Source organism: Podarcis cretensis (assembly GCF_951804945.1).
Source record: "Podarcis cretensis genome assembly, chromosome: 8".
NCBI classification, from domain to species: domain Eukaryota; kingdom Metazoa; phylum Chordata; class Lepidosauria; order Squamata; family Lacertidae; genus Podarcis; species Podarcis cretensis.
This window is the reverse complement of record NC_137177.1, coordinates 81,060,152-81,087,666: the sequence shown is the minus strand read 5'-3', so window position 1 is coordinate 81,087,666 and position 27,515 is coordinate 81,060,152. Positions and strand designations below refer to the sequence as shown.

Genomic DNA, 27,515 nt, shown 5'->3' with positions numbered 1-27,515 from the left:
GATGGGGTGAGCTCCTGTTGCTCGGTCCCTGCTCCTGCCAACCTAGCAGTTCGAAAGCACGTCAAAGTACAAGTAGATAAATGGGTACCGCTCCGGCGGGAAGGTAAACGGCATTTCTGTGCGCTGCTCTGGTTCGCCAGAAGCGGCTTAGTCATGCTGGCCACATGACCCGGAAGCTGTACACCAGCTCCCTCGGTCAATAAAGCGAGATGAGCGCCGCAACCCCAGAGTCAGCCATGACTGGACTTAATGGTCAGGGGCCCCTTTACCTTTATTCCCCTCCCAGAGCTACAATTCCCAGAGTGGCTAACTGTCCATCCCTCTTCCCAGGGAACATTGGGAACTGTAGCTCTGGGATGGGAATGTAAAGGGAGACGGTCTCCTACCAACTCTCAGCACCCATAACCAACTACAGCTCCCAGGATTCTTTGGGAGAAGCCATGGTTGTTGAAAGCAGCACAATAGAGCTTGAAATATAAGGTGTAAATGTGCCCTTCATTGGAGACAACCTTCAGTGTCCATCTTGCTTGTGCGTTTCTTGCATTTATAACCCACCCTCTTCCTCCAAGGAGCTCCAATTGGTCTCATGGTTCTCCCCCTCCTCATTTGATCCCCACAATGACCCTGTGAGGTAGGTTAGGATGGGAAACAGTGACTGGCCTAACATCACCCAGTGAGAGCTTCACAGCCTAGTGGGCGTTCGAACCCTGGTTTCTCCCAGGTCCTAGTCCGACACACTAACCAACAGGCCACACTGGCTTTTGCTAGAACCTGGATAAGACTAGGCATGCATTGAATCTGGATCCCTCTTCGAGACTGCATCTGTATGCATGGTTACATGGCAGTGAGTCCCTGTGAATTAAGTGCAGCTTTCTTCTGAGTAAACACACACACGCTGTTGCGTTTCGTGGCGCCAGATTCCCCAAGCTGCATTTCGAAAGCGGCGACCAGCCATTCCCAAGCCACTGCCATGGCTCTAGAGCATCATCCTCCAAGGCTGTCTCACTGATGCGTTGTGGGTTGGGTGGGCTCCCTCTCTTCTCAGACTGCAGAGGCATCGTTGAAGACGTGGTCCTCCTAGGGGCACCAGTGGAAGGGGAAGCCAAATACTGGAATCAAATTGCCAAGGTTGTTTCGGGAAGGATCATCAACGGCTACTGCAGGTCTGTAGGCCCTAAAAATAGGGTGGCCGGGCTAGTTTTCTGTAAGCATTTGGAAAATTTAGCGTGTGGTTTTGATGGTCTCTTGAAAAAGATTGCTGGGTCTGATGTCTTTGCCTTGATATTCTTCCTGGAAGGCGAGGTTTGTTTGTTTGTTTGTGTGTGTGAAGGAAGGAAGGAAGGAGAGTTAGGCACTGAAGAGGGGCCAGTCCTGCATTAAATGAAGCCAGAGTTGTCATGGTGGGAGTTAGGGGCAGTAAAGGCAAGTGATGGTCTAGTTCAGGGGTGTGATACCTGGCAACCTCTAGCTGTTGCTGGACCCAAGCTTCTATCAGCTATTCAGATGGCATGGCTAATGGCCAAGGAGAGATGGATGTTGTTAATCAGCAACATCTGCAGCTCCCCAGGTTTCCCATCCCTGAATTAGACCATCACTTGCCATCACTTGCAGAGCTGGCCCACCAGACTTTTCTCAACTATCTAGCCAGCTTGGCAAACGGCCAAGGAGGGATGGGAGTTGTGGTCCAGCATCATTCAAAGAAGGTAGAGTTGTGATGGCGGGAGCTAGAGGCAGCTCACTGGAAGGACAGATCCTGAAGCTGAGGCTCCAATACTTTGGCCACCTCATGAGAAGAGAAGACTCCCTGGAAAAGACCCTGATGTTGGGAAAGATTGAGGGCACAAGGAGAAGGGGACGAGAGAGGACGAGATGGTTGGACAGTGTTATCAAAGCTACTAGCATGAGTTTGGCCAAACTGCGGGAGGCAGTGGAAGACAGGAGTGTCTGGCGTGCTCTGGTTCATGGGGTCACGAAGAGTCGGACACGACTAAATGGTTAAACAAAGGGGCAGTGAAGGCAAGTGATGGTCTAGTTCAGGGATGGGGAATCTGTGGCGCTCTAGGTGCAGCTGGGCTTCCATCAGCCCCAGCCAACATGGGCAATGTTCCTGGATGATGGGGCTGCAGCACCTGGAGAGTCATGGGAACCCGATCCCTGGGTTTGGTGGTCCATCTGGTTATATGCTTCAGTCGGTTGAATGATATGGCTGTTCAGTAGTATTGGTTCCTTTTTCTCCTCCCAGGGGAGACTGGCTGCTGAGATATGTCTACCGGACATCCTCTGTTCAACTCAACGTCGCTGGACTTCAGCCGGTTAACCTGGACAACAGGAGAATGGTGAATGTGGATCTCTCGTCGATCGTAAGTAGCGCTTTCCAGACCTGCAGGCAGTAAATGTCAGTGACGGCTGCTGAATTCTCCCAAGCCAGAGGGCTGTATTTTGAGATCTTTCTGGTTCCTGGACCCAGCTAGTGTTAAAATATAAGCAAGGACTAACCAGCAAAGTAACAAAGGAAGTGGCTCCGTGCCAGATGGCAAATGGGAGCCCCATGTTCCCTCAGCTCATCGCTAGGTAGAAAGACAAAGGCCAGAAGTTGAGAGTTGAGTTGTGTGAGCTTGAAGCTGGAAGTTGGCAGGCTGCAGGCTGGGCAGCTGGGAGACAGAGCCATGCCTGATTTCTGTTGGAATCTGAGGCTGCGACTATGGGGGAAGCAAGGCCCTCTTGGGGTGTTAATGCTGCGAACCCCTCCATTGTAGGCTCAGGTTCTGTATATGTGTAAATAAAGCATGTGTCCTAAACAGTCTCCGCTGTGCCTCATTCCAAAGAAAACTGAACCCTGAGTAAGTGGTCGGAACTGCTGGAATCTCGCACCTCTCAGAGATTGGGGTGGTATGCAACAATATTTTGTTTGATCGCTTGCTCTGCACCCCAGGGCGAGTCCCAGCAATTTAAAATGCAGCTTTTAAAAACAGATCAAAACAATACACAATTGCAAGAATAGGATGGGTTCTGAAAACATACCTCTGTGTCAGAGGCCAGGATAAAGAGGTGCATCTTGACCATATGACAAAAACTGCATAGTGAAGCTGACAGAGGCATCTCTGCGGACTCAGGGGTTCAGCCCTCCTCTCCTTCAGCTGTCACTGGGGAGCAGCCGTTCCGTCCCACTGGCTCCGTGGGAAAGACAGAAAGCAGAAGGCTCTCTGCATCAGCTCTGCTGTGACAGACTGGCTCCCCCAACAGGCATCACCTCCCACTGAACTGTGCCAGCTGCTCATTAGAAGAACAACCAAATAAGAGTTGGTGGCCTGTTTGATTTCTCCTCCCTGTCCCATTTTCCTTTTGTGTCGTGTCCTATAGTTTGTAAGCCTACTGGCTTGCACTTTCTGATTGTACATGAGCCACACTGGGAGCCAACTCAGCCAGAGAGCTGGGCACAAATGCTCCAAATAAAATAAAATAAGCTCAGGGGTTGCCACAGAAAATGCTCTCTCCCCGGCCGTCACAGCTACCAGGTTCTGAGGAACGGCCAAGAGGGGCTAATCTGCTAATCTCAGTGTTTGAGAGGGTTGGGACTCTTACTAGCTGGGTACGAGCAAGGGAGAAAATTGATTTGGCAAACCTACTTCATCCACGCCTCCGGAAACGATCTGCAGATTGAAATGTAGCGATGCTTTATTCCCCTCCATACATTTTGAGCACATTTAAATCACATGGCTTCCCTCCCCCATCCCCAAGAATCCTAGAAACCCTACTCTGTTCAAGGTGCTGGGAGGATGGATGGCAGCTAGCAGACTGAGGTTGAATCCTGACAAGACAGAAGTACTGTTTTGGGGGGACAGGAGGCGGGCAGGTGTGGAAGACTCCCTGTTCCTGAATGAGGTAACTGTGCCCCTGAAGGACCAGGTGCACAGCCTGGGAGTTGTTCTGGACTCACAGCTGTCCATGGAGGCACAGGTCAATTCTGTGTCCAGGGCAGCTGTTTATCAGCTCCATCTGGTATGCAGGCTGAGACCCTACCTGTCCGCAGACTGAGTCGCCAGAGTGCTGCATGCTCTGGTTTTCTCTCGCTTGGACTACTACAATGCACTCTACGTGGGGCTACCTTTGAAGGTGACCTGGAAACTACAATTAATCCAGAATGCGGCAGCTAGACTGGTGATAGACTGGGAGTGGCCGCCGATTGCGTATAACACTGGTCTTGAAAGACCTACACTGGCTCCTAGTACGTTTCTGAGCACAGTTCAAAGTGTTGGTGCTGACCTTTAAAGCCCTAAACGGCCTTGGTCCAGTATCCCTGAAGGAGCGTCTCCACCTCCATCGTTCTCCCCGGACACTGAGGTCCAGCACCGAGGGCCTTCTGGAGGTTCCCTCGCTTCAAGAGGCCAAGTTACAGGGAACCAGGCAGAGGGCCTTCTCGGTAGTGGCGCCTGCCCTGTGGAACGCCCTCCCACCAGATGTCAAAGAGAAAAATAACTACCAAACTTTTAGAAGACATCTGAAGGCAGCCCTGTTTAGGGAAGCTTTTAATGTTTAATAGGTTGTTGTATTTTAGTGTTTTGTTGGAAGCCGCCCAGAGTGGCTGGGGGGACCCAGCCAGATGGGCGGGGTATAAATAATACATTATTATTATTATTATTATTATTATTATTATTATTATTATTATTATAGCACCATGAAGGGTGGACTGTGGTACCCAGGATTCTTTTGGGAAAAGTGATGTGCTTTCAGTGGATGTGTAGATGTGACCCACGACTGAATATTTTGGACCACTTCCCCGTGCAAGGATGCAACAAGAGGGAGAGTCTGCCTGCCGTGACTCTGCATGATTAGCTGTTCTGGGCCTGCCTCCTTCCAGGCCTACATAATGCAGAAAGATAGAAAGAGAGGTCTTACAGCCGCCGCCGCCCCAGTACCACAAGAGTATTGCTGCCCTCCTCTCACCCTTAGATTCTTCTCCTCTTTTATCCCTCTGCCTGATTTTTAATTTCTGTCTCCTTAGCAACCAAACGGGGTTAAAGAGGAGAACAGGGCCGCCCTTCCTACCTTCCGCTTCTCAAAATCCCCACCAACATCTGGAGTCTCCTTCCATTAAGCCCTCAACAGCCCCTTTTAATTAAAAGTTCTAACCTCTCCAAAACCGGGAAGAGGAAAAGACCGGTTGAGCCATATGGCTGCAGATTGCCTCGTAAAAAATGTGGATTAAAAATACGACAGCGGGCTCTTCGTGCCAAGTTCTAAGTGGCTTCAAATGTCAAAGTGTTCCTGACAAAACCTCAGCGGCGTAGGCAGATAGGTCCGTTGTCAGAGGCTATTAGACACCGTAGCTATGTAGAGCCTCCATTTCCATGAGCAGTAGACCTTCAAATACAGTGGTGCCCCGCAAGACGAATGCCTCGCAAGACGGAAAACCCGCTAGACGAAAGGGTTTTCCGTTTTGAAGGCGCTTCGCAAAACGAATTTCCCTATGGGCTTGCTTCGCAAGACGAAAATGTCTTGCAAGTTCCTGCAGGTTTTTTTCCCTTTTCCCCCCCTTTTCCTAAGCCCTAAGCCACTTATCAGCTGATCCGCTGATAAGCCGCTTATCAGCTGATCCGCTAAAACCCGCTAAACCGCTAATAGCGCTAATCCGCTAAGCTGTCAATGGGCTTGCTTCGCAAGAGGAAAAAACCGCTAGACGAAGAGCCTCACGGAACGGATTAATTTCGTCTTGCGAGGCGCCACTGTAGTAGGCAGGGCTAACAATGGGAGTCTCCTCCATCCTTTCTCCTCCTGTGCACCTGACCCTCTGCACCAAAGCTTTGTTCCTAACTGGTGGTGTTGTTTGGGGAAGGGGTGTGGCTCGGTGGCAGAGAACCTACTTCACATGCAGAAGGTCCCGGGTTCAAAATCTCCGCCATCAGCATCTCCAGGTAGGGCTGGGAAAAGACTCCCTTCCTGAAACCCCCGAGAGCTGCTGCCAGTTAGTGCCGGCAGTACTGAGCTAGATGACGAACAGGTCTGACTCAGGATAAAGCGGTCCCCAACCTCATGGGGACTAGAGACCTTGCTTCATTTTTAAGGAAAGGGCCATAGCTCTGTGTCGCAGCACCTGCTTGGTAAGCGGAAGGTACCTTATCTCTCTCGCCCTGACCTAGCCACTATGATCCACGCGACGGTCACCTCCAGACTGGATTATTGTAACTCGCTCTATGTGGGGCTGCCCTTGAGACTGACCCAGAAACTCCAGCGGGTGCAGAATGCCGTGGCGAGACTCCTTACGGGGTCCTCGCTGCGAGATCACATTCACCCGGTGCTATACCAGTTGCACTGGCTCCCGGTGGAGTACAGGATCAGCTTTAAGGTGCTGGTTTAAACCTTCAAAGCCCTATACGGCCTAGGACCCTCGTACCTACGGGACCGCCTCTCCTGGTATGTCCCACGGAGGACCTTACGGTCTTCAAACAAAAACATCTTGGAGGCCCAGGCCACAGACAGGTTAGGCTGACCTCAACTAGAGCCAGGGCTTTTTCGGCTGTGGCTCCGAACTGGTGGAACGCTCTGTCACAAGAGACTAGGGCCCTGCGGGACTTGACATCTTTCCGCAGGGCCTGCAAGACACAGTTGTTCCACCAGGCCTTTGGCCAGGGCACAGCCTGACCCCCTCCTTTGGCAATCCTCACAGAGTCCAATGGTTGCCATTAATCTGATTTGAATTAATTTTATAATGAAATGATTTTAGAATGTTTTATCATTTTACTGTTGTTAGCCGCTCTGAGCCCACCTTCGACTGGGGAGGGCGGGATATAAATAAATTATTATTATTATTATTATTATTATTATTATTATTATTGCAGGGGGTTGGGCTAGATGACCCTTGAGGGACCCTTCCAGCTCTAGGTTTCCCTGAATCCCCCTGGCATGTCTAGGTAGGGCTGGAAGGGTTTGCTTCCTGAAACCGTTTCTGCTGGTCGTTGTGGACTACACTCAGCTAGAGGAACCAATAGGTCAGACCCAGTCCTGGGCGTCTTCCCGTGTCCCTAAACTCTGCGTTTCTTTCCAGGTGAGCGGCCATCTGGACTACATGAAGCAGATGGACACAATCCTGAAAGCCGTGGGTGTCAAAACGAAGCAGTGCCGCCTGGAAGAGGAGAGTAGCCTCGCCACTCTCTCCACTGAGCATGAGGAGGACCGGGAGCCGGTACCATGTGACGCTCAGGAAGAGCAATGCATCGTGGGAGAGGAAGGGCCCGGTGGTACCAATGAGGGTGACGTCAACGGTGATGACCACTGGGTGTGGGAGCCGGTTTCCAGCCACAGTTCGGGCCCAGATGACCTCCCACCGCCAGCAGAGGCGGTTTCTGAACAGGGTGAAATCTCTAGTGCCGCAAGGGACCAGGACGCAGCTGGGTTAGAAGAGCCTTTTCCCACCAGCTCCTCACATTCCCAAGAACTTTCCAGCTCCGCAAGCGCCCCTCTGACTCTCAGATAACATATGAGGCGCTGCAGCGTGATGGTTGTTGTAGTGTTTGCACTGAGTCTTCCCATCAGCCCTTTGCTGAAGTTTCCAAAGAACACCAAAGACTTGCCTTTGAAGGAGCAGGCCAACGATCGATCTGCTAGGATTCTCTGTTCCGCAGCAGTCGTCTGCCCCTGAGAACACCAGCCGCAGAGCGTGATGGAAATAATCCGTCCACGGTTGTTGTTTTCCATGGTGTCTGGTAACTGGGACGGGTGGGTGAGGAGGTGTCCTGCCCCCTGAGGATGGAAGCTTTCCACCTTTACTTGACAATAGCAAACAACTCTCAATTTCTACTCATCCTTCCAGGTCCCATCGCCGTGCCTTACAGTAACTCACATTCCATAACCACATTTGTATGAGGAAGCTTGTCCCTATCCAGAGTTGCCAATCCAGAACTCTCCTGAGGAGACAGGCCGTTGCACAGTGACCGATCAGCCTGACATTAAGAGCTGCTTGACAGTGAAACGGACTCCCTTCGGAGGTTGTGGACTCTCCTTCATTGGAGATTTTAAAGCAAGAGTTTGGATGGCCATGTCTCATGGATGCTTCAGTTGAGATTCCTGCATTGCAGAATGTTAGGGTCCCTTCCACCTCTATTCCATGACATCTCCAGGTTAGTGGTGGGATGTCCCCTGCCTAAAACCCCGGAGAGCCACTGCTGGTCAGTGTTGATAATACTGAACTAGATGGACGCAGTGATATAAGGCAGCTCCCTAGGTTCATAGACCATCCCCTTTATTCACAACGTTGAGGACTAGAACCTTGCACTGTTTTTAGAGGAAGAGCCGTAGCTCAGTGGCAAAGCGCCTGCAGAAAGCCCCAGGTTCAGTCTAGGACACTGGAGACGTAACAAGGCTCATAGGAAAGAAGAAAATAAATATACCTCTTTTATTTATAACTGCACAGGTTGAAAGGACAGGGGGTTGGGTGGGGAGAGGGACAAAAGTTGTGATTTCTTCACCCCACCCCACCCCACCCCGGACATCCGCTTGCACAAACCACATCTGTTTGTTTTTCCGTAAGTAAGTTCTGTGCAAGCCCTCTAAGGAAACTCCACGACGTATTCCCAATGTGACGTGCCCCGTTTCCCTGCTTGAGGCAAAATGGAAAGTGTCGCCCTGTCACCAAAACATCCCTTACCTAGGTTGCGTGGCGGTGGCACGAAGCAGCAGAGACGGCGATGTCAGGTTTCATCCATTGAGATCATGCCATCTTGCTGGAAATTGGCGGCATTTCTCTGCCATTTCAAGGTGTTGCCTTGGGGCTTCCACTGCCCAGGGCAACTGCTTCACCCTGCCTTTTGCAGGGGCTGGCCCTGCGTATGCCGTCAGGCTTCACACAACCCTTCAAGCTGTGGGTATCCTTGCTCAGGAAGAATGAGCAACACACACCCCCAAGGGGCACGGTTTGAAGGCACAGAATTTAGCCAGCTTGCAGAGGAAGCTAAGCAGGTCTCGGTCAGGTTGGGGGTCTGAGATATACGGGGGGTGGCATTATGTTACTGGGAAATGCTCCCCCGCCGCCGCATGTAAGAAAGGTGAAGGTGTCAATATAATAAATAACAATTTTAAACACTGGCTCTGAGTAAGACGAATTAACGTCTTGAATCATTTTACACTCTTGGAAGAAAAGGCTGTAATGGAATGAACCTGAGATTATATCCCCATGCGTCACAGGGTCTCGCACCCTAGCTAGAGTGTCAATCAAAGGCAGTTCTCCCCGCCCCCGTACACGAAAGATCCAGCCTAGCCATTAGGCCTTGTTTCATTTCACGAGAAAGCTGTCATTCAAACAGGCCTCTCGCTGTTTTTAAATCCTCTTTACTGGGCGTTGTTGAAAGGGATTCTGGTTCCCATCGGCCCAGGATAGAAGGAGGGTTGGTCCCTGTTCTGCTTTGTGAATCACGAGAAACACGTGACCTACCGGGCAACGGAAAATGACTGCATCTGCTTCCTGCATTCTTAAGTGACCCCCAGGATATAGGGCCAGTTTCACATGTGCAGAAGGCGAGAATTTGTACACAGGCGCAATCTAGATCGGGATGCAGTCTCTCCTGGGAAGCAGAAGGAGGTAAAATCAGGCTCACCGGTGCAGCCAGAAGGAATCTCTCGAGTCTTTCCACGCTGCAGCCAGACTTGCCACATACACAAACTGTAGGTGAATCTGAGGCTCCATACGAAGGCGGCTTAAACCTTTATACAGCATACTCCTCAAATCGATAGAAAGTGCCAGAAGACAAGTAAGACCAAGCAAATCAATTTGGGGAGAAACAGCTCCTTGGAGGCCCTTTTACAGAAATTAAGGCGGTCTTTTCTTAGCAGGATCTAGGCGTTCCTTCTTTTAAAACACAGAACACACACCTCTCCCTCTGCTGTTTCTGAAAATTGATAGAGATATGCAAACTGAAGGAGATAAGGTTAGCAAACCACATCATGGGGAAGCAGGGCGGGGAGGGAGGGGGAGAGAGAGAAGCAAGCAAGCAAGCAATTTCAGATTCCCTGCAAGGAACTCCCAAACTATATCACCTATACAAGAACTGACACTGGTTTCTTAAGAGGGTGCAGACACAGACTGGCCTCCCTCACACCTGGCTTTTTTAAAAAATAAATAATAAATAAATAATAATGAAGTCTAGTTGTTTTTCAAATCAAGAATCAAGAACCCCGGGATCAATTTATGTGTCAGAAGAGGAGCATATATGTTGTTCTGCCAAGACAGATTTCCAGTTCATGTACACAACGATATAAATATAAATCCTTGAACAGGGATTTTCAATTTCATTTTGTCTCAGTTTTCCCATCTGACGTTTTATTTGCTCCATTTCTGCATATGTTGGTGGGTTTTTTTTAAAAGTCTGCATGAAGATTAGTACATATTTTTCCTATAAAAATTGCATGTGTCCTATAGAAAAGGTTTTGAATGCAGTTTTTCCTAATGGATGCTTCCTTGCAATCAGCCTCCTCTAACGGAATGCCATTCCTGTATGCTTTAGCTAAACATACACGTTTTTTTGCATGCACTTCACGCTAATGCCTGCACACTCGTGCGCCCGATCTTTGGTTGGAGAGAAACTACGCTTCGAAAATCCAGAGAGATGCAAGTTTGGAAAGAGCGCTGCACTTCAGTTTGCATGTTTGTTTGAGAAGCCCATCTCTGGTAGGTCTGCATGAAAATATCCGTTCCTGCCGCCTTTATATCCTCCCTGAAAAAGCTCCATCTCTCGGCGGTTCCCTCATTATTCTGCCATGCTTCTGCTTAGCTGTTGTGCCTCACACAGAGTCGAGAGCATCAGACAGTTTGCCACTGTGGCTCAAGACCATGGCTGCCCGCAGCAGATACTTCTTCCTAGAGCTCTGAAGAACAACAGCCCTGCTGGATCAAAACAGAGGCTGTTTTGAGCTTCCTCTTCTCATGGCAGCCAACCACCATGAGAAATCAGCAAGTTGGATCTGAGCAGAAGAGCACACTCTCCCCTCCGGCGGCTTCCAGCAACTGCTTTTCAGAACCATCACTGCCTCCAACCGTGGAGGCGGAAAACAGCCACTGTGGTTCATAACCATCGGCTGCCTTACCCTCCTTCACAAATTGGTTCAATCCTCTTTTAAAGCCAGCCCAGTCATTGGCCAAGCCTGCCTCCTATCGAGCAAGTTCCATAGTTGAACCACACAAGGTCCTTTGCGAATGTCTAGGGCAGCTGGGAAGCCCGGACAGGCCGTCCTCAGTCCATGGGGGTGTTCAGATGGTGGATACGGAGCTCCTGCTCCAGGTTGAAAAGCGTCACCGAATCAGCCCCCGTGGCTGGGAGGGACCCCAGGCGCTGACCGCACTCGTCATGGACTTGGGTGATGGAGTCGGCCGAGTCCGTGTCCCCCGGGAGCGCCAGGACGTTCTTGAGGGACGTGCCGGGCCGGGGGCCGCTGTTTGAGTTCCTCATGGAGAGCGAGATGGGGCTGGGGCGGCGGTCCCAAGCCCTCCGGCAGCAGGGCAGGTACTTTGCCATGGCCCTCTTGAAGTCCCGCATGAAGAGTGGGTAGATGATTGGGTTCATGGTGCTGTTGCAATAGCCCAGCCAGGTCAGGGTGTCAAAGAAGTCCTCCGACACGCACTTGCAGACTGCCTGGAGGGAAGGAAGAACACGCAGGGTTTATGTTACAGGAACTTCCTTTTCTTTTCCTGCAAAACATCGCCAGGCATAAAGTGCCGTTTCCCAAAAGCAAATGCCTGTGCAGGTGTTAAGTCTTGCATGCAGTCATCTGCAGGGCATCAAAACAGCCTTTTAGGATACCCTTTGACATTCTGCATACGTCTCCCACCCACGGGGTGTACATCAATCTAAAGCGCTAAGGGAATTTCTCCATTATGGTCACTGTGGCTGAGACAGAAGGGAGATAACTGTACTATTGTTAACGAAACGATAAAAATCGAGACCATACTGAGTCAAACCCACGTCTTTTTTTGTAGATTGTCCTAGCCCAACACACTAATCACTACACCACACTGAATCATAGAGCTGAATACAAGCCCATGGAAAGCGATTCCACCACCAGACATGGTTCTGTAGAGCTGAGCCGATTTCCTGGACCCCAGGACTTACCTGGGCCACGTTACAGACGAAAAAGGGGAGCCAGGCCACGAAAAACATCCCCAAAAGGACGCCCAAAGTTAGGCTGGCCTTCAGGGCTCTCTTGCTGTGCTTGTTGGAGAATTTTCGGGTGTCGCTCATGGCAGCCGATTGGCTGTGAACTCTGTGGACCTATGAAGGGAAAAGGCAAGGTGGCGCATGAGGAAGAGAGAGGCACGCATGCACAAATGTGCTCCTCGTTCCTGATCAGATTAGAGCACGGCTCCCCTTCTCAAAAGCTATATTTGAGTCGACAGTGTGTTGCAGCATCAAAAAAGGCTAATGCAATCCTAGGTTGCCTAGTGGTACCAGTTCTGGGTACAGTCAAACCTCAGTTCCCGAATGGGTCCGTTTTGAAACGTTTCGACTCCCAAACGCCCCAAACCCAGAACTAAATGCTCCAGTTTCCGAACGTTTTTTGGAAGCCGAACGTCCGATGCGGCTTCCGCTTGAGTGCAGGAAGCTCCTGCAACCAATCGGAAGCCGCGCCTCGATTGTCGAATGTTTCAGAAGCCGAAAGGGATTCCGGAACGGATTAGGTTCAACAACCGAGGTTTGACTGTACCACAATTTAAGGATACAGGATTGACAAGCTGGAATGTGTGTCGAGGAGGGTGGCCAAGATGATAAAGGGTCTGGAAACCATGCCTTGTGAGGAGTGGTTGAGGGAAGTGGGTATGTTTAGTCAAGAGAAGAGGAGACTGAGAGGTGATTTGGTGGTCTTACTTCGCCAAACCTTTATCGGGCATTACAGATATAAAGGTAAAGGGACCCTTGACCATTAGGTCCAGTCATGGCTGACTCTGGGGTTGCGGTGCTCATCTTGCTTTATTGGCCGAGGGAGCCAACGTACAGCTTCCAGGTCATGTGGCCAGCGTGACTAAGCCGCTTCTGGCGAACCAGAGCAGCACAAGGAAACTCCGTTTACCTTCCCGCCGGAGCAGTACCTATTTATCTACTTGCACTTTGACGTGCTTTCGAACTGCTAGGTTGGCAGGAGCAGGGACCGAGCAACGGGAGCTCACCCCGTCGTGGGGATTCGAACCGCCAACCTTCTGATTGGCAAGTCCTAGGCTCTGTGGTTTAACCCACAGCGCCACCCCTGTCCCTTAATACAGATATAAAAGGTAAAGGTACCCCTGCCCGTACGGGCCAGTCTTGACAGACTCTGGGGTTGTGCGCCCATCTCACTTAAGAGGCCAGGGGCCAGCGCTGTCTGGAGACACTTCCGGGTCACGTGGCCAGCGTGACGAAGCTGCTCTGGCCAGAGCCAGAGCCAGAGCCGCACACGGAAACGCCGTTTACCTTCCCGCTGGTAAGCGGTCCCTATTTATCTACTTGCACCCGGAGGTGCTTTCGAACTGCTAGGTTGGCAGGCGCTGGGACCGAGCAGCGGGAGCGCACCCCGCCGCAGGGATTCGAACCGCCGACCTTTCGATCGGCAAGCCCTAGGCGCTGAGGCTTTAACCCACAGCGCCACCTGCGTCCCTAATACAGATATAGGCCATCATAAAACATCCATATATAAAATTTCAAAATATATACAGATAAACAGCCATGTAAAAATATGTAAGAACGAGGGTTTTCATTGGAGTCTCTTCCCACTAAGTAGTGCTATTTGATAGTCATCTGTCAAGGATTCTTGAGCAGTGATTCCTGCATTGTTGGGGTATAGTCTAGATGACACTTTGGGTCCCTTCCAACTGTACAATTCCATTGTTCCTTCTACCCTCAATAGAAAGCAATCCAGGCTCATGAAATCTAATTAATCCATCATACCTTTCAGCTCAGCCGTACGGTACAAGATTTTTGCTATTGATTACAGAGGCTTCTTAATTAGATTTCTTTCTCTTTTTCCAAGCCTTGAATATTTCAGTTGGCAAATCATAGGCTCTCTTTTTCTCCCAGCAGTCAATTGTTATCACTGCATCATCTCTAAATTAAATAAACCCTGATTTTGGTGTGGGGGGGGGGGAGATCCAGCATTCAAAAACACCCCAAGGACCTGTTTCCTCCATATTATTTTGTTTTGCAAATTAAAGTTTTTATTTTAGTGTGCCTAGAGGCACAATTTAGGGATGTGTTTCTTCATCTCCATGGTCCAGAACAATAATACTTTACTTCGTGAATACAGAATGTAATGAAAACACACACACACACACCCTCTGTCATTGACGAGAATCCAAGAAGTTGTCCACTCCCCTTTTTTAATGCAACCAAGTTAGTGGCAGTCGCTGCCTCCTGCAGGTGTGAATTCCATACTTTAACTACATGCTTTGTGGAGAAGTACTTTCTTTAATCTTGTTGCTATTGCACTCTGGGAGTCTGCTTGTAAGAGGAAATCGAAATTATTTGTTGCAGAGGAGACCCTTTCCCCTGTTTCCCCAGTCTGTTCCTGAGGCCTCAGTAAAGCCATTAAGCCTTGGGTCTTGCTTGTTCCTTAGTGTCGCCTCTGAGCTTGAGTCCACATCACAATGCAGCCAGTCATTCACTAGGTGGGTGTTGCCAGGGGCTGGCTGAGGTTTATATAAATCAGACCCTTTCCACTGTTTCCCCAGTCTGTTCCCGAGGCCTCAGTAAAGCCATTATGCCTCGGGTCTTGCCTGAACCCAAATTGACTTCACTCTCAATCTTGTGGCTGTGTCTAAATGCAGGCAAGTTGGAAGGAATATTCTCAGTCTAGCATAGGGGACTATCAAGTACAAAATCCTGTGGAAGAAATACTGTTTATGGATCTGTTTTATGGCATGTATATCCTGCCTTTTTCTCCAGGTAAGGTCCATATTTCTCCTTCTCCCTGTCTTCTCACAAGAATCTGGTGAGGCCAGTTAGGCTGAAAGTGAGTGACCAGCCCAAGGTCACCCAGGGAGTCTCCTGGCTGAGTGGGGCTTTTAACCCTGATTTCCCAGGTCCAAGTCTACTATGACACACTGTCCCTCCTAGAATCTTGGCACGGTGGCCGTTCATTCCATGTCACCAAGGGCTGTTGCCCAGCAACAAAGTGTGTGGCCGTTTGAACGGAGGTTCTGGCATCCTCAGTGTGTAGAGCCTTGCAGAGGTTTGCTGTAGTGACCCTTGATTAGTCGGCATAGACTATGGCATCTGAAAAACTCCTGGCAGTAAGTGAATGTTGGCATTTCCTGTGGACTTAGCTCTAGAACATAGCATACTGGTCCTGTTATGTACGTTCCTTAGTGTCTCCTGCTCTGAGCTTGAGACCGCATCACAAGGCAGGCCAGGAATCTCAAACCTGCATTGTGATTCACTGCCTGGCGCAAAGCAGCCAGTCATATACTAGGTGGGTGTTGCAAATGATGTGCAACAGTTTTTTTTTCATTTCTGGAAGGAGTTCCAAGAGCTGGGTTCCAATTTCCCCAGGGCAGAATCTGCATATGGGGAGAGGTTTACTTATGAAGAGCCATGAGCCTTAATTGCTAAACAAACCAACGAAAGCTTGATTGGTGGGGATTCAGTTTTCCTCTGTGAGAGCATGTTTATAATCTGAGAACTAAGGGCAGCAGCACCATTTAGGATTATAACTGTTGGGGGTTTATTTTTTTGCTGCTGTAACCTTAAAGGTATCATTTCCTTCCACCATGGGTGGTAGCCTTCCAGTGACTTAAATTATAGGGGTCTCTGACTGACTGTCACCATCTAAACTAGGCTCTGCCTTAGAGGTTTGAGTAAGATGCAGGGGTATTTTGAAAGCTTTGTTAAAGGGAGGTCATTCACCATCTCAAAACCCTTTAACGGGCTGAGGCGAAAAGGATTTGCCAGTCAAAGTCCCCTCCCTGTTGATGGTGCAGTGGCCACTGTCCGTGGTGCTGAAATGGCTCCATTGCTATCGACCAAGAGTTTCCTCATGGTCTTGCGGACTAGACTAGTGAATGATGGCAGGCAGAGGTGAAAGACCCATATCCCTTTTCTCTTTCCCTGTCCTGGGAAGCAGAGGAGAAGTGAAGTCCCTCTTTTATCCCTGCAGCAAAGATGTTGTCTATTGCTGTCAGTGACCTATAACAGCATTCGCAAACAGAGAATCGTAGAATTGTAGAGTTAGGTCTTCTAGTCCAATCTGCTGCAGTGTAGGGATATCAACTCAAGCATCCATGACAGATAGCCATCCAACCTCTACTTAAAAACTTCCAAGGAAGGAGAGTCCACCACCTCTTGTGGGAGTCTGTTCCACGGTAGAACAGCTTCGACCTCAGAAAGATCTTCCAGATGTTTAGTCACAATCTCCTTTCTTGTAACTTGAATCCATTGGTTCGGGTCCTACTCTCCAGAGCAGGGAGGAAACAAGATTGCTCCCTCTTCCATGTGACAGCCCTCCAATCACCTATCAGTTTTCTCTTTTCCAGGCAAAGCATACTCCGCTCCCTCAACTGTTCCTCATCAGGCTTAGTTTCCAGGCCCCTGATCATCTTGGTCACTCTGTCCACATTCCAGCACTAGGGCTGCCTTCCTCTGTTGGTGCTCCTCCAGATGTTGTTGAACTACAGTTCTCATCATCCATGACTGTTGCCCATGGTGTCTGGGACTGATGGGAACTGGAGTCGATAACAGTATCTGGAAGAGCAACGGTCGCCCATCGGTGAACTAAACCATCATTTGCTTTTGCTGCTCCCACCTACCTCATCTGCTTTCAGTTCATATAGGGGTGGGCAACCTGTGAGCCTCCAGGTGTTGTGGGTTTGGGGTCCTCATCATTCATGGCCATTGGTCATCCCTGGCTGAGGCTGATGGAAGCTGGAATCCAACATCAAGTTGAATTGGAGCCCTTGAGCTAACCACCAGCAAGAGAGTGTCACATTGAGGCAATTTAACAGGACGGATTAAAACAACTCAGATTGTAGTTTTAAACACTTGCTGTCCTTTCCCGCACAATTCTCCTGGTTCTTTCAATTATTCCAAATGGAAGGGTTGATGATGGCTTTGTAAGTTTGATGATGGCTTTGTAAGTTGCAAAACACCATTGTGACCCTTTTAGCTTGTGTTTGTTTGCAATAAATGGGGTGGGCAATTATGGGGTGTTGGAGTTGAGATTAACTACTTATTGAGGAACTTAGCAATTAGGTTGTTTACCGAAGGTGCTGAGGCAATTACTTAAATGATTGGGGGCGGAATTGCGCTAATTATGGCAATGCAGTAAAAGCTGCAGGTATCCGGCTAGCATTGATCACTGTCCAAAAGGGAAATAATTCAAGCCGTTCCTTCCTCATCCCCTACTGATAAATTGGAATACCAGATTCCAGATCCCCCTGCTTCTTTCTCCTAAAAGCATTTCTACCCGAGAACCTGTCTGGCCCTGACATGGCGAGTTTTTGAAGTTTCCGCCTCCAAAACATTTAAAGGTAATTAGGCCTGTCATTCTCCTGTAGGGCACAAGGGGTCAATAGATGAGATTGCTGGAGAATGAAAGCTGTCTGCAGCCTGTTGCCTCTTATTTTTGAGGGGAGGGAAGGAAAGCTATGAGGACAAGGAAAATGGGGAAGATAAAAGAAAGCTGAGAAGCTAGGTTCTGCACCTGTAAGGGCCAGAACCTTGACGTGTGTTTTATTATTTCAAGCTGGCATTCTTGGGAAGCTGGATCCTTGCTCCCAGAGCTGGGTCTTGCACATCTGCTGGACTGCAGCACACACAGAGAAGGAGGGAGTGAGAGAGAGAGAGAGGCCTGGGAACAGCTCCATTTCCCCTTAACAAGCACGCTAGTGACTAAATGGTCTTGGCAAATTAAATCTCGCTTGCCTAGAACATTAGTCATTTGTCAGAGGGTGGCATTAGAAAAGTGTGGCACCGGGGAGGCTGCTTTTCATCTTACTGATGCATCTGAGCCCTACCTTCCTCAAATGCCGGGAGAAAGATTATGTTATTCATCGCAGGGTTTGCCAATCTTCACCCCCCCCCCCGCAAAAAAAATGCCCTGCTGACATGTCCGATTTCCCGCTAGTTGGAGTGCTTATTGAACTTGGCAATGGGGTTAATTAGATTTTCCCAACATGGCAAGCATGAGCAGAGCAGGATCCTGGGGGTCTGGAGATGGCTAGGCTGCGCTGGCTAGCAAGTTTCACTTATTTACATCCTTGTGAAGATTAATTTCCAGAGAGGTGCGGATTAATCTGGACTTTCTCCCCTGCCCCCTTTCAAATGCAGGGCTCCCTCCCAAATGGGCATTGTGCTTTTTTTCAACCAGAGCATTGCAGCTTTAAAGGTAAAGGTAAAGGGACCCCTGACCATTGGGTCCAGTCGTGACCAACTCTGGGGTTGCGGCGCTCATCTCGCTTTATTGGCCAAGGGAGCCGGTGTACAGCTTCCGGGTCATGATTAAGCCGCTTCTGGCGAACCAGAGCAGCGCATGGAAATGCTATTTACCTTCCCGCCAGAGCGGTACCTATTTATCTACTTGCACTTTGAAGTGCTTTCGAACTGCTAGGTTGGCAGGAGCAGGGACCGAGCAATGGGAGTTCACCCCGTCGCAGGGATTTGAACCACCGACCTTCTGATCGGCAAGTCCTAGGCTCTGTGGTTTAACCCATGGCGCCACCCTCATCCCATTGCAGCTTTAGCACGCCACAGTTAAAGAAATCACCAGACTGTGCACTTCAGTGCACTTCAGTGCTGTCCACCTAACACCAAGTCTCTTTCAGCATAGCATAGGAGGCAACCTCTTGCCTGTGGATGTTTTCAACCATCATTGGTTTTTAGAGGGTTTTGATCTGTTCTGAAATGTTTTGATTTGTGCATCTTATTCTGCCTGCCTGGGCTTCTTAGGGAGGAAGGGCAAGTATAAATACAACAAGCAAATAAATAAGTAACACGTTCAATGGTTCAGACTCTGCCGCAGACGTGATGCTTTCTGATAGGAGCAGCTGCCATGTTCACCTGCGAGCTGTTAAGTCTGGAATTGCTCGTTGTGTCTCTGCATGCTGCCTTGTTCGCTCTCCCTCGAATTCATTTCCTTCCCCTCAGCTGAACCTGCTTAAGTGCCTCCGTACAGCATAAGTATAAGCAGAGTTCTGTTGGATCAGTCCAGCATCCTGCACTCATGACAGACAGTCGCACGCCCGAATGAAAAGTTGTTCTAAAATCTTTTTAAGGTTGCATTTTAATTGTTCGATTGTAGTTGTTGCAACTGACCACGGGACCTTAAGATGAAAGGCAGGCAATGTATCGTAACTATAATTAATATTAATATTAATATTAATATTCCGCCTCTTCCCCCAGAAGGCAGCTTACACAACAATTGAACCGACACAGATAAAATGCAAAAAGCCGAAAACGTAATAAAAAGTGATCGTTAAAAAGTAATTGAATTCTAAATGAACTAAAACAATGTAAAAAGCAAATTTTAAAATACAAGTGATAAAGACAGAACAGCCCTGTTGGGATAAAACCATCTTCATCTGCTGGCGGAAGGACAGCAATTATTATTATTAAAAAATTTTTTTTCTAATAAAATAAAATAATGGATCATGCCAAAAGCCCATCTAATCCAGCACCCTGTCCCCACAGAAGCCAACAAAATGCCCCAATGATAAGCCCCAGAGAGGTAGGCTGCTTCTGACCCTGGAGGTTCCATTCAGAAATCATGAGGACTAGTAACCTTTGGGCTTCGTTCCTGCCTCCTCCTTTTGTGTCATCTCCATTTTATAAAAGGCACGTGCTGTGCTCAGCCGTTGTCCTCGGTAAACAGGGACAGTTGGAGCGTAGGAAACGAGCTTTTGGAGTCACTGCTCCATGTCCCTTGCCTGCTCTCTTTCTTCCCTGCGCAGCGGCTGCTTGCTGCCCACTCACACATGGTACCGGGTTGCGGAGGGGACTGGAGTAGCTTCTCCCCACCCACCCCCCGCTCCCCGCCCCGCTTTGCATGATGAGCAGCAGCTCCTCAATATTCTCCGACAACGAGCCTGACAGATTTCCTCCTCCTCCACTGTTTTCATTTCGGAGGCTTCAGCTATCTTCTTCAGGAGAGAACAAAAGAGTCAGAGACAAAGAGAGCGTGAGAAAAGGGTGAGATTTATCACCCCAAACTCCTTACGGGATCCTTGCTGCGAAATCACATTCACCCGGTGCTATACCAGCTGCACTGGCTCCTGGTGGAGTACAGGATCAGGTTTAAGGTGCTGGTTTTAACCTTTAAAGCCCTATACGGCCTAGGACCCTCGTACCTTCGGGACCGCCTCTCCTGGTATGTCCCACAGAGGAACTTACAATCTTCAAACAAAAACATCTTGGAGGTCCCAGGCCACAGAGAGGTTAGGCTGGCCTCAACCAGAGCCAGGGCTTTTTCGGCTGTGGCTCCAATCTGGTGGAGCGCTCTGTCACAAGAGACTAGGGCCCTCCAGGACTTGACATCTTTCCACAGGGCCTGCAAGATAGAGCTGTTCCACCAGGCCTTTGGCCAAGGCACAGCCTGACCCCCTCCTTCGGCAATCTTCACAGAACTCTAGCCCAATGGTTGCCATTAATCTGATTTGAATTAATTTTATAATGAAATGATTTTAGAATGTTGTATTATTTTATTGTTGTTAGCCGCCCTGAGCCCGGCTTCGGCTGGGGAGGGCGGGATATAAATAAAAAATAATTATTATTATTATTAAACAAAACAGAAATATGCATTCCTCGATTTGCTTGCATAGCAACCCAAGTTGAATCCCTGGAATCTCCTGGTAGGACTGGAACAGACCCCTGTCTGAAACCCTGGAGAGATCCTGGCAGTCAGTGGAGGCAGTGCTGAGTTAGGTGGACCAAGTGTCCTGACTCAGAATAAAGCAACCTCCCGTGTTTCCTATCTGCTTATATAAGTATATAAGGAGAAATTACTGTGCGTCACATAAAGGGCAAGCAGAATGACCAGGGGGTGAAGCGACTCCCCTATGAAGACAGTGGAACGGACTCCTTCGGAAAGTGGTGAACTCTCTTTCCTTGGCAGTTTTTATGTAGAGGTTGGCTGGCCATCTGTCGTGGATGCTTTAGCTGAGATTCTGGCATTCCAGGGGGTTGGACTAGATGATCCTCAGGGTCTGTTCCAACTCTCCGATTCTATGATTCTATAAAAAGTTGCAGTGTTTGGGACTTTTCAGTTTAGGGGAAAGGCGAGTGAGAGCTTGCATGGTAGACCTTTATAAAATTCCACATGACATGGAGAACAGTTCTTCTGCCTTGTAACACTGCAAACTGATGGAAGCTGAATGTTGGGCGATTCAGGAAGGATTTTTAAAAGCCCCTTTTCACCCAGTGCAGTGTTAGCCTGTGGAACTCTCTCCCACAGGAGGCAGTGATGGCCACAAACCTAGACAGCTTTAAAAGAGGATTGGGCAGATTCATGGAGGAGGAGGGGACTATCAAAGGCTTCATTTTGTTTGTCCTTTCCTACTCTCAACTGCTAGGGACTGGTGAACATAATCATTTGCAGTTTCTGTCTGTTCCTCAATTTTCTGCACTGAAATTCAGCCTGCATCATTACTGCATCGCTTCAGTTCTTCATTTTTAATTCCATCTGGTGTCCATTTCTCCTGAATTTGGGCTTTTTCTGTGTGTGCAAACAATTCCCCCTGACATCACACTTCGGGACGAGGGTAGGTCATTTGCAGAAGAATATGCACAACTTTACCACTGACAGAACATTTCTGATTGGAGAATGGCATTGCTGAATTTGGAGATGTCTGATGTTCAAAGGTTCTCAGCTGGGTTTCTGTTTGCGCGCCCATTTCAAGAAGTGTGGAGTAATTGATTGACCAATTGATTGATTGATGCATGCATTCCTAGACTGCCTTTCTGCCAAGGCCCTCTAGTCTGTTGACAATTTTAAAGTATTAAAAGAAAATAACAAGCTGGGGAGGTTCTCATTTAAAGGCCACGCCTGTCATCTTGCTCCTCCATGGTCTCAGTGTTGCTCCTTGTAGACCTCAGCAGGGAGGAGGAAGATGGGGTAAAAACTGTCATGAGTTGGCTCTGCCGTTCAATAGTTCTGCCTCAGCCAATCATTGGCTCTGGTTCCACCTCCTGTGGGGCTCCTTGCCTTCTTCCCCACCAGCCCCAATGGGCACCAACAGCCAATGGATGCTTCAGGAGTTGCATCCTGAACTGCAGATTCTACATTGAACTGGGGGTTGGTCTAGATGTCCTCTGAGTTCCTTAGCAGCAGATGTGGGATTCTAAGCTTGGGGAAGTGTCTCTACCACCACCAGCGACAAATAAACCCCTCACAAAAGCCTGATTTTTGAGAGAAGCTTTGTTGTAAAACCGTTCCAAAGTTAGTCGAAGAACACTTCATTCTCTCTATAATGAGATTGTCTCTTCCCCACAAAAGACACCCAAAAGCAGCGACGGGGAGAGAAATAGAGGAGGAGGCAGATGAAAGGAATTGGCCTTATCTGGGGAAAACACAGCACCCGACTGCGAGCAGGAAACTGAGCCGTTAACTAGTAAGTCACACCAGATTTGTGGTTTTAACACCTGTCTTCTGACAGGACTTCCGAAGAAGAAGCCCAGCTGATTCCAAACACCGCCACCGCCAAAACGAGAAAGTGCAGGTTAATCTTGCTCTTAAACTGGTTCCAGGTTCCTGCATATATTGGTAGATTCCTGAGCAGGAAGATGTTTTCCTTGCAGGAGATATCACACAAAGCACCAAGCCGGCCCTATCATTAAGTGGTTTGGGGTGGCTGCCTCAGGTGGCAAATATTGGGGAGTGACGACTACGATTTATTCCCTGCTTTCACCCTCAGGTCCCAGGGCAGTTGACAACAATATAATATTAACAATTGTAAACCACTTACGAGGGACGCGGGTGGCGCTGTGGGATAAACCACAGAGCCTAGGACTTGCCCGTCAGAAGGTCGGCTGTTCGAATCCCCGTGACAGGGTGAGCTCCCGTTGCTCGGTCCCCACTCCTGCCAACCTAGCAGTTTGAAAGCACGTCAAAAGTGCAAGTAGATAAATAGGTACCGCTCCGGCGGGAAGGTAAACGGCGTTTCTGTGCACTGCTCTGGTTCGCCAGAAGCGGCTTAGTCATGCTGGCCACATGACCTGGAAGCTGTACGCCGGCTCCCTCAGCCAATAAAGCGAGTTGAGGGCTGCAACCCCAGAGTCGGCCACGACTGGACCTAATGGTCAGGGGTCCCTTTACCTTTTTAAACCACTTACAGTGAGATGTTGGGAGGACAGAGGAACATAGGAAACAGCCTTCCACTGAGCCAGACCCTTGGTCCATCTAGCTCAGTACTGTCTACACTGGCTGGCAGCAGCTCCCGGGGCTTCAGGTTTGCAGCGGTGACTCATACAGGGAGGCAACGGGCAGCTTCTTAGGCTCAGCCCCCTTGAATGAACCAATTATGCTGGTTGTCATGGTGTGATAGTGGCTGATTGGAAGGTGACAAAAGCCCCAAACAATGAGCTGCTCATTTTGATGTGTGCATGGCAGAATGATTGATCACTCTCAGTGCATATAATACCATAACAGGATTGGATGAATCTGTCTTGCTCTGGGCTGACTGGCCTAAGAAATTGCATTGCCTGAGGCAGTGGGGAAGACCACTGGGGGTGGGAGAGTGTCCCCCATGTCCACACCAGGGGAGGCCTTGCAGCAATAGAGGGAAATGGCCAGGAGGGAATTAAATTCAGCTGACATTTAAAAGAGAATCTGTCTGTTTCACACGTTGTTTTAAAATCTGCAAAATGGAACTCAGCCACCATAAAAATTCACACTTCTCCGAATTTTGCAATGTGTTTCACCAGCCAAGTACTGTAATGCTTAATAAAATAAAATGCATATATTACATTAAAGCATGCATGCAAAAAAAAAAATTCCTTATTATTTGTGAAAATAATAAGGAAAAGTGTGTTCTGCCAGGGAAGATCGCTCTGCAAAGAATGTGTCTGTTAAGGGAAAGTGAGTACAGTCATGAGTCTGTCGGGAGAGATTGCCCTGAAAAACTGAATTTTCACAAGAACTTTATTATTTTTTGCTACAAAGCGAACTTAAGATTGGGAAGTCAAGGAACAGAGAAAGACTGAAATGGGCAGGTTTGCCTATCGATAGTAGGTGCTTCCTTCCAGCATCTGTGGCTTCAGGTGACATGATAAAAGTTTATAAAACTACTCTTGGCAGGAGCAAAGTTTTCCTACTTCTCTCGTTTGCACTAGAAGTTGCGGATATCCAATCAAGCTGAAGGTTGGCAGATTCAGGAATGATAAAAAGAAAGGACTTCTTGACACGACACAGAGTTGACCTATGGAACTCCCTGCTACAGGAGGCAGTGATGGCCACCAACTTGTTCGCCCTAAAACAGAATTGGACAAATTCATGGAGGAGATGGCAGCCAGTGGATGGCTATCCACAGTCAGAGGCAGTAACGCTTCTGGATTCCAGTTTCTGGAAACCACAGAGGGAGATAATACTCTTGTAATACTGGAATCCTATTTGTGGGATGCTGAACTTGATGGGCCCTTGGCTTAGTCCAGCAAGCTCTTCTTAGGACTCTGGGAGGGGGGTCCTCTGACAGCACGGCTGCGTTACCTTCTCTTGAGTTTTATTCCCACCCCCACCCCGAAGTACAGTGGTACCTTTGGTTGCGAATGGGATCCGTTCCGGAGGCCCGTTCGCAACATGAAAAGAGCGCAACCCGCAGTGGCGCGTCTGCACATGTGTGGGTTGCAATTCGCCGCTTCTGTGCATGACGTCATTTTGTGCTTCTATGCATGCGCGAGCGGCGAAACCCGGAAGTAACCCTTTCCGGTACTTCCGGGTCGCCACGGGACGTAACCTGAAAGAACGTAACATGAAACAGACGTAACATGAGATACGACTGTACAGACAACAGCTGGGCCTCGGAACAGGCCCAGAGCCCTGAGGCCTGTCAGAAACCAGTTAGAAACATGGAGCAACTTGGACCTACCTGTTGAGTTGGTTCCTCGGCTGCGACGGACACGTTGTTGGTAAGAGAGGCCACCTGCAGCGCCTGCTTCCGAGCAGCGAGCAGGATGCGGCAGTAGGTGAAGAGGATGGCAACGGACGGGAGGAAGAAGGTCAGACCTGAGGCGATGAGGGCGTAGGGCAGGCTGACCGCCACGCGGCACTGCCCCTCTTCTTCGGCCTGGTGGGTGGCGTTGAAGGGACGCGGGCCGAACTCCATCTTGTGCCAGCCCATCTCGATGGGCAGGAAGGAGACCAGGGCGGCTAAGGTCCAGGTGGCCAGGATGAGCAGCACAGCCCTGCAGGACGTCATCCTCAGCTTGTACCTGAGCGGGGAGATGATGAGCAGGTAGCGGTCGAGGCTGATGACGCACAGGTTGAGGATGGAGGCGCTGGTGCACATCACGTCAAAGGCGAACCAGACGGAGCAGAAGGCGCCGTCCAGCACCCAGCGACCGTAGTGCTGGTTCAGCAGCGCCGGCGGCATCACCACCGAGCCCACCATCAGGTCGGACATGAAGAGAGACACCAGGAAGTAGTTGGAGGTGTTGCGGAGCGCCCGCTGGGTGAAGATCAGCAGAATGAGGGAGAAGTTGCCCACCATGGTCAAGAGGACGATGAAGCCAAGGAAGGCAACCGTCCAAGCGCTGCCACTCGGCCCGGAATATTCCCCACCGGCCACGCTGGCGTTGCTGCTCCCCAGCTCCCCTTCCATTGACAAGACAGGAGAGCGTGGCGGAAGGGGGGGTTGCGGCTCGGCCGAACGCCGGCGCTAGGTGATCATCACCGACAGCTCGCCGTTCGGAGGATGCGAACGGATTTGGTGCCCTTTTCGCTCTTTCCTTGCTTCTCTCCTCCTTCCTCCCACTCTTTGCCAGGAGCCAGAGCTGCACTGCGTTCCTCCGCGAAGAGGGAGACCCCCATCAATCAGTCGGCAGCCTCCGAGCCATCAAGAGGCAAACTGGGGAAGTCGGAGGGGGGAGCAGCAGAAGCCACAATCCTCCAAGCGCTCTCTGCCACCCCCACGGCTCCCCACTTTTGCTCCCTGCAGATCTTCTCCTGGCGTGCGGAAGAAAACGAAAAGGAGGCACGCTCTGCCTTCTCTCCGCTGTCGTGGATGCGGCTGGCTGGCAGCACCGCCGATGCCTCTCCGCTGCTCCTGCATCTATCTCTCGCTCGCTCTCGCAAAAGCTCTGCTCCGTTGCTACAAAGGATGTGAATTTTCTCACCCCGAAGATTTGGCTGGGTGTGGGGAGGGAAGGAAGCACCGAGTGTGCAGCTGGTGTTTTCAGGAACCACATGCCAACTTGTGTGTGTGGCAGAGTTTATTTCCCTTCATGGGCAGTTAAGGCTCCAATCGCCCAATGCAGCGTCGAAACAGTTACTGGGTTGTTATTGTTGTTTTAAAAAAACCAAAGCACAATTGTTAACGTTTTCCAAACTCTTCAGAATCCTGGAGTCATTCCCTTGGAATATTCGTAGAAGCAGGGGAAATAACAGGAGTCTGCTGGATCAGGCCTACAGCCTACCTTGTCCGACATTCTGTTCTCACAGTGGCCAACCAGAAATGGAAGGGTCCCCCCCTCCAAAGGATCATCTAGTCCAACCCCCTGCAGTGCGGGAATCACAGCTGGAGAATCCCTGGAAGATTTTAACAAAATACCAGAGGCATTCCTGTTGGGTTTAGTTGGAGAGGATATTAAAAAAAAAAAGATATAAATTTGTTTCTGTATGCCACAACAGCTGCAAGGATACTTCTGGCGCAGAAACGGAAAGAGCAGGAAATTCCAACATTGGAAGAATGGCAGAGTAAGATGGTGGAATACGTAAAATTGGGAAAGCTGACGGGGAATCAGTGCGACAAACTGTTTCAAAAGGACTGGAGCAAATTTGTATTATATATGAAAGAGCATTGTAAACATCTGAAAACGTTTGTAGGTTTAAGCTGAAATGTTTTGTAATGCGAATATAAGAAACTGATTTACATATAATGAGGTGAAGTACAAAAAGAAGATAGTAGGTTAAAAAGTGGTTATAGAAATGCGAAGAATCTAGTAAAGATATCTGGAAGTCAGAAAGAGGCAGGGAAGGAGGTCGTTGCTCAGTATGAGAAAGGTTTCAGGTTACAGAGTTATGTAATAGAATGTGATAATGATAAATATGGAAAACTTAATAAAAATTATTTTAAAAAACAAAAATATGGCAGAAGGCTACCCCATCCTTCCCTCGGCTTTCCCTTGTCAAACAGCTCTTGCTCTCTGAAAGTTCTTCCTAATGTTTAGTTGGAATCTCCTTTCTTGCAGTTTTAATCCATTGGATCTTAGCAGAAGCTCACCCTTCCCCACTGCAGTTTCCCACAACGGATATTCAGAAGCATCCCTGCCTCTGACTGTGGAGGCAGAGCCTAGCCAACTTGGCTAGTTGTCCCTGATAGCCTTTCCTTTTCCTAAGCCAGCCCAGTTGGTGGTTGTCACTGCCTC

General features: G+C 49.3%; 2 protein-coding genes across 4 annotated transcripts in view; one reads left to right on the top strand and one right to left on the bottom strand.

Annotated features, from left to right (window-relative positions):
- TMCO4 (transmembrane and coiled-coil domains 4) overlaps window positions 1-27,515 on the top strand; it is a 114,116-nt gene that overhangs the window by 35,672 nt on the left and 50,929 nt on the right. For 2 of the 3 annotated variants that reach the window (XM_079986982.1, XM_079986981.1), the window contains exons 12-14: window positions 1,046-1,163; window positions 2,243-2,360; window positions 7,043-10,095. In XM_079986982.1, coding sequence (XP_079843108.1) covers window positions 1,046-1,163; window positions 2,243-2,360; window positions 7,043-7,471 — 665 coding nt within the window. In that variant the 3' untranslated portion in view covers window positions 7,472-10,095. Of the gene's footprint in view, window positions 1-1,045; window positions 1,164-2,242; window positions 2,361-7,042; window positions 10,096-27,515 lie in introns of those variants that run through there. The other variant, XR_013841597.1, reaches the window with a different exon arrangement.
- On the bottom strand, window positions 10,684-27,173 carry HTR6 (5-hydroxytryptamine receptor 6). Its single transcript, XM_079987110.1, has 3 exons — window positions 25,019-27,173; window positions 12,096-12,254; window positions 10,684-11,618 (listed from the first exon to the last, which is right to left on the bottom strand). Exons 1-3 carry the CDS (start codon window positions 25,748-25,750, stop codon window positions 11,220-11,222), a joined length of 1,290 nt encoding a protein of 429 aa, XP_079843236.1. The 5' UTR covers window positions 25,751-27,173; the 3' UTR covers window positions 10,684-11,219.

Bases quoted from the DNA above. Each gene is read 5' to 3' on its own strand.
- HTR6 (XM_079987110.1), bottom strand. From the start codon at position 25,750: ATGGAAGGGGAGCTGGGGAGCAGCAACGCCAGCGTGGCCGGTGGGGAA. The intron at 12,255-25,018 runs GTAGGTCCAAGT...TTCCCTTCATAG, and splicing joins CCGAGGAACCAACTCAACAG to GTCCACAGAGTTCACAGCCA. The intron at 11,619-12,095 runs GTAAGTCCTGGG...CCTTCCCTCCAG, and splicing joins TCGTCTGTAACGTGGCCCAG to GCAGTCTGCAAGTGCGTGTC.